This window comes from Hermetia illucens, chromosome 4, assembly GCF_905115235.1.
Source record: "Hermetia illucens chromosome 4, iHerIll2.2.curated.20191125, whole genome shotgun sequence".
NCBI classification, from domain to species: domain Eukaryota; kingdom Metazoa; phylum Arthropoda; class Insecta; order Diptera; family Stratiomyidae; genus Hermetia; species Hermetia illucens.
In genome coordinates, this window is record NC_051852.1 from 155,642,042 (window position 1) to 155,653,255 (window position 11,214).

The 11,214-nt window shown below is 46.7% G+C and overlaps 2 protein-coding genes across 2 annotated transcripts in view; one reads left to right on the plus strand and one right to left on the minus strand.

Moving 5' to 3' along the window:
* Positions 1–11,212, plus strand: part of LOC119654127 — a 58,033-nt gene extending 46,821 nt beyond the window's left edge. Inside the window, exons 17-20 of the mRNA XM_038059290.1 lie at positions 3,034–3,228; positions 10,215–10,549; positions 10,608–10,798; positions 10,903–11,212. Coding sequence (XP_037915218.1) covers positions 3,034–3,228; positions 10,215–10,549; positions 10,608–10,798; positions 10,903–11,212 — 1,031 coding nt within the window. The remainder of the gene's footprint in view (positions 1–3,033; positions 3,229–10,214; positions 10,550–10,607; positions 10,799–10,902) is intronic.
* LOC119654360 lies at positions 3,251–5,061 on the minus strand. The gene is made up of 3 exons (XM_038059705.1): positions 4,746–5,061; positions 4,521–4,653; positions 3,251–4,453 (listed from the first exon to the last, which is right to left on the minus strand). Exons 1-3 carry the CDS (start codon positions 4,870–4,872, stop codon positions 3,394–3,396), a joined length of 1,320 nt encoding a protein of 439 aa, XP_037915633.1. The 5' UTR covers positions 4,873–5,061; the 3' UTR covers positions 3,251–3,393.
* Positions 11,213–11,214: the final 2 nt, after the last annotated feature.

The following is an 11,214-nucleotide window of genomic DNA, read 5'->3' on the forward strand; positions in this document are numbered from 1 at the left end:
GGTCATCAGGCGTTGATTCGTTGTCTCACACCTTTCCCTCTTTGTTTTGGCAGGATAAACATCGAGGTGTGTAAGGCTTCATCATGCTGACTTGTTGGTAAAACTTCCGCGCCTAATGCGGTTGTTCCCTGTACTTTTCTAGTTCACAAGCTTGTTGGTTCTCCTAGGCTTCCTTTTTCCGTCTGTGAAGTTGCTTCTCCGCTCGACGGAGTTCGTGATAAGTCCCTCCGTGTGCCCGCGTTCTTTGAGAATACAGCATTACTCGATATGCGGCATTCTTCCGTTCCGTTGCTAGCTTACATTCATCGTCAAACCAGCCGTTCCGACTTTTTTTGCGGCTGGGGCCAAGTATGTTTGTGGCCGTATTTATTATAACGTTCTTCAGGTGATTGTGAAGATTATTTGTTGATACTTCATCTCTGTTGACTGCGGTTATTGCGGCATCCATTTCCCTCTTATAGATGTTGCGGAGGACTGTGTTGTGAATGGCTTCAGTGTTAATTCTCACCTGATTGTCAGAGGGGATTCTGGATGGTGGTGTTATTCGAGCCCGGAACACCTTGCCAACGAGATAGTGATCCGAGTCTATATTGGCCCCCCTATATGTGCTGATATTCATAAAGGCTGAGAGGTGGCGGCGTTCGATCAACACATTGTCAATTTGGTTGAAAGTGGTCCCGTCTGGAGGGGCCCACGTATGTTTATGCGCAAATCAGGTATTTTCAACAACCATTTCGTGTAACACTGCTAATTGAATAATCCGCAGTCCCTTATCATTTGTATTTTGATGTAAGCTATGGGGGCCAACGTATCACCTGAATATGGGCTCCTTCCCTACTTGACTGTTAAAATCCCCAAGTATGATTTTGATATCATATCTGGGACACGTTCATTCTACTGCCTCGAAGAAGGTATCTTTCTCCGACTCTGTAGTCTCCTCTGTAGGGGCGTGAACGTCAATGAGGCTTATATTTCTAAATTCGCCTCGCAAGCGCAAAGTGCGTAGCCGTTCGCTTATGTTTTCAAAGCCGAAACCAGCAGGTTTCATTTTTTGGCTGACTAAGAAACCTACTCCAAGTACATGGTTTACTGGATGGCCGCTATAATATATGGTGTAGCGACTCTTCTCCAAGAAACCGGTTCCTGTCCAACGCATCTCCTGTTACGATGCTACATCAGCCCTATATTGGAACAGGGTATCGGCTAGCTGCTTAGTAGTTTCATCTCTGTACAGGGAGAGCACGTTCCATGAGAAAATGCGCAAATCGTTATTCCTTTGTCGTTGCCGGGTTCGTTATCGTCCAGTCCGAGGTTCCTATTGTGGCTTCGTAACATCGGTTTTCCGTGTAGGGTTGTCAGCCCTACCCAACCCCCAACCTGGAGGACCAGTTGGTACAATTTGTTCCGTTTTTAGGTGCGGGAAACACGCCTTCATCCTTCTCCGTCTGCAGCTTTTCATTAAGAAAGAGCTCCCAGCAGTCACCACGTTGAGGTGGAGATAGGGTTTGGTATAGAGTTGTTGGTGTTGATTCAGCAGGCGTTTCCCAGGTTTTATGCTCCATCGTGGGTACAAATCCACGTTTCGCTCTGGGACCTATACTACCCTTTGACCACCCAGGGCCTTTTGCTTTCCCCGATTTCATTCGTTTTATTGCTTGTTCGACTTTAGTTACACTGTGGAACTGCTCCAAATGTCGGACTGTGGAAGTGGAGGATGAACGTTGAAATCTGCTCGAAATAGTTTTGCCATCTATCCGTCGCGGCTCGACGGTCGGTAAGCAAAGTACCGTTCTTGTGATTAATGCAACAGAATTATTCGATATCCTGTGTGCGTTCGTGCTGGCTTTTGGCAAGTCGATACAGATCTCTCTCGCCATCCCGAGTGTTCAGTTTATCGTAAAGATTTTTGTAATGGGACGCTCGGGTGACTGCGATCGCTTTCTTTGCTTCCCGGTTGGAATTCTTATAAATTTTCCGATTGGCGAGCGTTTTATCATCGAGAAACTTGTGATAGAGGGGTTGTTTTCACGGACCTTCATTTCAACGGCATTCCAAAGCCAAGTATCTCGGTTGATGTACCGCTTACTCGGCTTGGTTACTCCGAGGGTTGCCGAGGCCGCTTTGTAGATCGTGTCTGTAATTTGGTTCCACGATTCTTCTTCGTAATGGTTGGTAATCGCGTAATTGAGATCATTTCTTCTTTCTTCTCACGAAATCGCCACCATTTAATGCGTGGCGGGCCAGTGCTGTTTTATAGGTGGCTCGCGCTGTTTTAAAGGAGGCTTGATTCGCAGGACGGCAATCAATGGCTTTGCAATCAGTGACGGTGGTAAAATGTCGGCGTCGACATGGTACCTGTTGCTGTCTGCCTTTTCACCCACATGATCATTAAGGTGGTGGCAATGATGATATAGTCATCAGCATGCACATTCCAAGTCTTTTCATCGAGAAGTTGCCAGAAGGCATCTTTCTCGGCATCAGATCGACCTGTCTGTGTTGCGTACACGTGGAAGAAGTGAATGGTGCGATCAGCTGATATAATACCGAGTTTCAACAGCCGGTCATCAAATCTGGTGTCCGGTCTAACTTACTTACGTCCTGACGCCACCCATAGGTCAAGAACCCTTGCCCGTTTCTCGAGACGAGGTGGACGCCCTATTATTTTTCGAAGTTTGTTACTCGATCCGATCATCTTGTTTCTAATGACGTTGGATGCATTTTCTTAGTCGGCCTGTCACCAAGAGAGATCAGGTAGGATTTAGCATAGTAGAAAAAGTGCGACTATATTTATATTTGCCTGATCTCAGCATTTTATTTTTGTTTTACTGAGGATTGTACAAAGCACGTCGCCTCAAATCCCTTCCTTTACCTGGGCTCAGAACCAGAATAGCATGGCGGAGTTCAAATAACCCTCGAATTGAAAGATTTAACAGCAAACGAACCTTAATTTATACCTGAACCAAGTTCCTTGCTCCCAACTTGACTCCGAGGCATGAATCTAATATTAATCTTAGCTTCTTGTTGCCCTTACAGAGAAAAAGGCCTTCTTGAGTCATCACAAATTCAAACCGAAAATGTCAGGAAAAGTACATAAAGTTTTGCATTTAAAAGTTCAAACGGGGCTAGGCCGAACGGAGGAGAGGATTGCAGCTCTACGAGGCGACAAGGAGGCATACATAACATTCCACAGATGGGACGAACAGGAAGGATTCTTTGACCTGGAAAATGGTGAGTAAATACGGAGGCGAAATTCTTAAATAATTGGTAATTTATTACACATCTATGTTTACTCATGCACTTACACACCCAATTTTGAATAGTTAATACTAAAGAGCGTTACTCAGTACAGTAAAAAATTGTGGAAAAGTAAAGGTACAATTGACGGTAAATGAATCACGCTAAATTGCTCTTCTCCGTATTGACAGCAATGATTGCTTCTAAAATCTTAATCTCTAACTTATTAGCTAGTTTGTCAGGTAATGCGTTTAGAGTATTGGAAACGTATTGGCCGAAACTGTCGTACATCCTGGAGTGCGGTGTCGACTGATAGCCCGCAGATGCCGGCTCGTTATCAGGTTGGGTAGCCCTGGAAGCCGGTTGAGAATCATTTTCATTGGAACTAACTCGAATGGTGGATTTTTCGAGGATACTATCGACTTCCGCTCGCTCCAAATTAATCGATGGGGTGTCGGGCATGGGGATGACGTCGCCAATATTGAGACCATTTGGTTCTACGCGAACGGTTTCGGTTGGTTTCTCTTTTGATTCGACTGGAAGACTACCAACCTCAGGCGGAAAGTTGGCCATCCTCACGCTGGTCGGTGGAATGCTCTTGATTTCTTTTGGAGTGAATGTGATTTGCTTCAATTTGGGGGTAGGAGGTCTTTGCGACGCCTGCATAGGGGAGTTTCGCCCTCGTTCGACATTATCTTGAAAGTTTTTCAAAAGCTTCTCGGGCGGTTGCGTCGTCACGTCCGAGCCATTCGTCTGAGATTCAATTCCATTGGCCAATTTGCGCTTCATTCCCGCGAAAATTGTGGGAATACTTTTCATAGCTGTTGTTTGGGTCACGGACTTGCTGGTACTTGTGGTGGTCGAGGTGCTTGCAATTGGTCCATCGGATTTTGTAGCCATGTTGTTGATTGTGGCTGGATTTAGAACGGAGAGGCCCTTGTTATGGCTGATCTCCGCCGACTTTACGGGAGACAGTGCATTCTGTTTGCTGTTGTTCGTGTTGAGATCTTCATCCAAGTCCATCATATTCTCACCGTCCTCCTCGTCCGTGTAATCTTCGTCTCTTACCTCGAGTAATTCGACGTAATCGTCGTCGGAGGTGTTGTGGCTGAGCGGGATGAATTCTTGTGGTTCCTCCTTTATTTTTGTTTCTTCAGGAAACTCCGGTGGTGGGGGAACTGTCGGCTGCGGAGTTGAACGGGCAGCAGGAGCTTTTAATCTGCAATTTTAATCACGAAATAGGTCAAAAATCGTACTTCATCAAAAGCAGACTTGACTCCACTTACTTGTCTGATTTATCCTCTAGATCTTCATCCAGGAAGCGCAGCGCCTGCAGCAACTTCCAAGTGCTTTTCGGCTTCTTGCACTCCTCCTTGTACTTCTTGGATAACTCGCGGAAAATCAATTTAACCTCGAGAGCTGCAAAGCATCAACAGAAGAGTTAGTTTCACCCAACTTTCTAAATGGAAACCCCGGCGAGATCCCAACGATCTTTGCAAAGCCACACTCACCCGATAAGTTGTTTTTACTTGCGATGCGACGCCATGCATCCTCGAGATCCTCTGCCTTTGGTCGCAATTTCAATGACCAAACAGACGGCTCCTCGCGAATGTCTTCGACAAGTTGGTTGAAAATCATTGCATTCCGTTTGGCTGCTTCGTTGTTGCCGGTAATTTTTGGAAACTTTGATTGGTCCACTTGGAAAAACGTTTGGATGGTTTCTGTCCGGAAGGAGTGCGCGAAATAAATCGGATGCGAACGGTTTGTTTGAATATTTGCAAGGATGCCGCCGCAGGATGCTGTTTGACGTCTGTCTGGCAAATTGTTTTTCTCTTCTCACGGACAGTGCGGTGGAAAATTTTTGAAATTGTTACACCAAACCGGTTTTGTGGGAGACTGTTGAAGAATTATAGTTCAATGGTGGACGTTATGTTTTTTTCGGTTATTAATTTTGAAGTTGCTTCATATTGGGACAAAACGGATATGTTTGTTGTTATATTGGTTGTGAATATTAGAATTGGCAAGGCGAGGCGATTTCAGGGAGGGTGGGTGCACAATCGAAAAAAAATTGCTCCAAACACGGACTGAGAACCGTAATCTCTCTGTTGAAATCGTGGTGGATGAAAAAACAGGACAAGGGAAGGATGTAAATGGCTTCGATTCTTGTTACCATTTTAAAAATTATCTAATTAAGAATACAGAATACTTAGAATTATCCGATTCAAGTCAAATATGCGCCGTTTTGTTCGCAAACTGATCCCCTCTTATGAACCCCACCCCCTCCCCCTCCTTATTTGCAAAAAATTCAGACAGCCAGTTTTCGCAAGCCTCTTTTGAGCCCAACTTAGTAGCACCAAGAACATCTTGCATGGACCGAAAGAGATGGTAATCACTTGGTGCCGGGTCCGGACTATACGGTGGGTGCGATAGAACATCCCATCCGGGTTTCCGTAGCTTCTAGCGGGTCATCAAAGATGTGTGGGGCAAGCGTTGTCCTGGTGGAACAGAACACCATTCCTGTTGACCAATTCTGGCTGCTTCTGGTCAATCGCCTGCTTCAAACGGTCGAGTTGCTCACAGTAGTTTTTCGCTTGAGATTTTCGTACGTGATCCACTTTTCATCACCAGACACCATCCGATTCAAAAATGGTTCGATTTCGTTCCGTTTCAGCAGTGCATCGCAGGTGTTGATTCGCTCCAAGAAATTTTTTTCCGTCAACTCGTGTGGCACCCAAACATCTAGCTTTTTTTGGAATCCAATCTTCTGCAAATGGTTCCAAACGGTTTTAGGTCCTGTTCCAGTTCCTGGCCAATCGAGCGAATGGCATGTGAGCCGGTCTACTTGAATGATTTCGACGATTGGTCTACCAGTACGGGATCTATCTTCGACATCCACTACACCAGAACGAAATCGATCGAACCAACGCTGTACTGTGCGAATTGTTACAGTATCGGACCCATAAACTTCACACATTTTGTTGACCGCCTTCGTTGCATTTTTACTTTACCTCTCAGGTAGTAAAAATGTAAAATATGATGAATTTCTTCCTTGGTGGACTCCATCTTTGACGCGCTATAACTCGAGACTGAAACGTACGATCATAAAACGGCCAAAGAGACACCTGTAGCTCAGATTGTCGTCGTTCAAATCCCCCCCCCCCCCCCCCCCCCCGTGATAACTACAACATAAGATTTGTTTAAGTGTCGTCATTTATTGAAAAAATACGACATTACTTTTTCCCCAACCTAATATTTCTTCATATTATTTCAAACTACAAGATATAGTACATATTTTTTTTTTATGGATGGAGGTGGAAAGCTTACAAAGACGCTGCTGCACCAGTGTGTGGGATTCACACGCACTAAAACCACCCCCACTCTTCTGCCCATCCCCGCGGGACCTTCGTGAAGTATTGCTTCGCGGAGGAGGCTCTGGTTCCCTAGACCAGCACTCAATATCCCGTCTCCGTTGTGCCGCCTTCCGAAATCGATCCAGCTCCAGGAGTTTTGTCTGCATCACTGCTACTGCCTCATTTATCGCCATCCAGCTTTCCTTCGACTTCAGCCAGGCTGGAGCGCTCGATGTCCGCCCCCAAGATGCTGTTAAACCTCCTTTTTCTGCTGCAGAAATCTGGGACAATGGAGTATAACAGGTGTAGCACCGCATTCAGGGCAGTTGGGAGACTCGTTCAACTCGAAGCGATGCAAGTACTTCCTATAGCCACCGTGTCCCGTAAGAAACTGTGTTAAGTGGTGATTCAATTCTCCGTGCTTTCAGTCGACCCATTTCTCGAAACACGGAATCAATGTATGGGTCCACCGGCCCTTGTCGGAGTTATCCCATCGTTGTTGCCACTTGCCACACAATTCTCTCCTGATGGCTTTTCGGAAATCTGCATTCACCTTGGCTGGATTTGCCTTCCGTTTTTCGTAGAGCCAGTGTGCCTCGCTCGTTAGAAGATCTATAGGGATCATTTCCTCGATGACACACACTGCCTTCGTCGACGCCGTCCTACATGCGCTGCACACCCTTAGTGCAATTGGCCGGTATGCCGAAATTATATTCCTTCGGTTTACAGCGTGGTTCAATGCTCCCGCCGAACCAGGAGCCGCGTATAACAGGATCGACTTCACCACTCCCGCGATGAGTAGCCTGCGGCTATACTTCGGTCCTCCCACTTTAGACATCATCCTTGCAAGGGATGAGCTAGCATTTGCTGCCTTCTCCTGCGCATAATCCAAGTGCCCCTTGAAACTCAGTTTGGCAGGTATTTGGCAATTGATTTTGAGACGACCTCACGATTACCAACCCGAATATTAACCGTGTTATTGGTGGCATTACGGTTGGTAATGAGGACCGCCTCCGTCTTTTGGTCCGTCAAGTCTAGCTTGGCCATTCATAACCATGACTTGATGGCATGAATGGCTTCATTTGCATACAGCTCCACATCCTCGGGATGCTTTGCAATTATAACTACCGCCAGGTCGTCCGCAAAACCAATCAGCGTTGCCTCCTCCGGCACGCGTAGGCCAAGCACTCCGTCGTACATTATGTTCCACAGCTGTGGTCCCAATACAGAACCTTGAGGCACACCTGCTCTAACAATGTACTCCTTCGGCCCGTCGTCCGTCTCATACCAGAGAAGTCTGTCGGAGAGGTAACTCTCGATTAGCCGAGCCAAGCAATTAGGAACACCCAGCTTGGCCAAAGCGCCTTTAATCCAGCCCCATTTCGCTGAATTGATTTGATGTCCAGCCTCACCAGAGCACAGCATTTGTACATGGCCATTGCATTTCCAGCAAATTCCACGACCTTTGCTACTGCATCGACCGTAGAACAAGCTCGCCGAAACCCATATTACCACTCTGAAAGACCACCTGGAAGCTCGATGAATGGGAGCAGCCTTTTGTATATCACCCTCTTCAACATCGTCCCCATGGTGTCTAAGAGACAAATAGGGCGACATGAAGAGGGCACGCCGGGTGGTTTTTGGGGCTTCGGTAGCAACACCAGCTTGTGCCTCTTCCACTGGGCGGGAAATGTGCGAACCACCTTGGCCTGGCCTTAACTGCCACCGTCAAAGCCTTGGTCGGAATTCCGTCCAATCCCGGAGCCTTGCTATCCCCAATGCGTCTGCAGATTTCCCGAAGTTCCTCTTCGGTAACACCAGGGATCGAGAAGACGTCCTGCTGAGCTGGCAGGATGGCTGCTGCCGGAAAAGAATTGTAATTATTTGCAATAAGAGCCGCGGACATGTCACTTGAGGTAATTTTTCCCCCGGCTCTTGTTCATACAACTTGGTAGGCTGTACCCCTCCATGCAGAGCATGCGCATTCCCGTTTGCTTCTCCGTATGGCCTTCTTAAGGTTGCTTCGCAGATCCCTGTATTCCTCTTCACGCTCCTGGTGTTCTGGCCTTCCCCTTGTCCTGTGGGAAAGTTTCCTCGCTCTGAGACAGGAGGATTTCAAGGCAGCGATCTCCTTGTTCCACCAGTAATTTGGCCTCTTGCCGTGGTGCAAACGTCGTCGTGGCATCGTAGAGTCGCATGCTTCGGTTACACGCTGAGAAAGTTGTGTGACCCTTTCCACCGCTGTTCTATCCGGATCATAGGTTCCCTCCAATGTCGCCAGGAATATCTCCTCCTCGAAAGCTCCGATAGACCAGCCAACCACTTTTGCCTTTTTAACTCCTGAGCGTCGTTGATTGCTTGCTCGGTTTTTAATACTGAGGAAGATGGCCTGGTGGTCACTGTGGGTGTAGTGCTCACTCACTTGCCAAGCCATCTCCCTCACCAGTGAAGTGCTAACAAATGTCAGGTCAATGATCGAACCCGACCCTCTACCTCGAAAGGTGGGCACGCATCCAACGTTGGCCAGCATGATGTCCAACTCCGCAAAAGACTCCAGCAGAATTTGACCTCTGGTGTTCGTCGATCGGCTTCCCCATTCTAGGGCCCACGCGTCGAAATCGCCCGCAATGATTTTAGGGCTGCAGTCTCTAGCGTCCAACACCAGACTGTCTAACATCTCCTCATATTGTGCTAAGGTTGCACTCGGAGGAGCGTAGCAGCTGTAAATATGGACACCGTTGACCTTCGCCCTTATAAAACCGGCTGCCGGGGTGGCCATTACTTCCTGGATTGCCTGTCTTCCGCACGCCCAGATTGTGGCGTTGCCAGACACATCCACCACCCAAGTCGCACTGCCGTGGTTTCTGTATGGCTCGCAAATTACCGCGACATCCACATTCGACTCTCGAATGGTTTGCGAGGGCAGGTACTGAGCTGCCTCACAGTGATTGAGATTGATCTGTATCAATCTCTTTTGCCTGTGCGGTTCAACTCTCTCCTGTATGCCGAACATCTGCTGCTTCCCGCAACATGCCGGTCGTCTACGCCTTCTTTCCCACTACACAGCATACACCGTGGATCTCCAGTGCTATCTTTGAAGCTCTGCACCGTAAAAAACTTCCGTTCCATATTGGTTATCCATATTTGGTTTATTTTCTGGGTATCCTCCCCATAGCCAATTTTTATCCACGGGTGGGCGTTTTGTTCCCACCCACCCGGCCTGCGTAAAAACATGCCCATGGACGCAGATCTCCTAATGCGGACATGTGCATGCTCATAACAGACCCGCCGAGCGTTCCTTATCCACACACCCTTATCACATGTATGAGGAAAGCCCTCGTTAAACTCAACATAAAATGGCGCCTATATGTAAAGGGATTCACAGACCATACGTGTTCACCAAATTTCGTGACAATCGGTTCAGTCGTTTCCGAATAAATCGGGTGTGACAGAGGGACATCGACTCTAATATGGTTTTGTTTCACACACTTTTTTCATGAATGGAATATTAATATTTCACTCGAATTGTGACGTCAGCACTTTATTACGACAGCCTTGTGCTCTAACCACTCAGCTAGCCGGACAAGGAAAAGTTACTTACTGTCCCTTACTGTATTATCTTCCTTTTAGAATTATTCTCATGGTTGGCCAAGAATTCAACAATCGTCGATTTCGATAAAGTCACTGTTCAAGGAGCAGACATTCTTGTGATTGAAACAGTCAACGAGAAAGCCTACAATAAGCACTTCATAACGAGCATGAAACAGGACTTACAGTTGATCTTCCAGTTGACCGCCAACCAAAGCGAAAAGGTGATTCCAGTTGAATACAAGGAGCAGCAATGTTTCTTGCTGCACGCTTATTTCCATCGCAATTTGGTGCTGCATTGCATGAAACTATCACCGGAAGGAAATATTGAACCACTCAAGGAATTAGTCATATATACCGAGGACGTAGTTTTGCAGGTTTTTAGAGTTTTTTACCTCCAAAATAAACAGGCGATTCAAATATATCTAAATCTAGGTTCACACTCTGAATGGATCTCAATTCATAGTCGCAATGGGATCTCGTGTAGATATTTGGGACTTAGATTTCCAATTGAGTCCAGTTCTGGTTATTCCTGTATCAAATCCAGTCTCAATTTCTTCTGCAAGCTTTGATGACGACGATTACTTGGCAATTGCTGCTGCCGGCGGAAGTGTGGAGCTTTACAGGTAAGTAGTGTCCACACCGCCTAATATACGGAGCTCATTTTTGGAGCAAAAACTTCACTTTCAAAGCCTCGAAGTATGCGTAACTCAGGGACTTCATTTTCCAGATCGTCCAACGGCTCAATGTACACCTTCATACAGTCAATCGAAGCAAAACACATCATAGACACCAAGTTTTCCGTTATTGCTACTTCGAAGGACCTTCTCCTTTATGTTCTCACTGCGGATCTTCGAAATCCATTCAGTGGCTACATTTATCGTGGAGTTTTGAACTTCCAGAAATACCTCACGCCGATCAACTTCAAGCCGGCGAAACGGTTCGACTTAATCTCGATGCAGGAACATGGTAAATACTTTATTTCTTACCAAGTCGATGAAGAAGTACAATTTTTAGAAGCGGTAGTGCCGCGAGCTTGAGG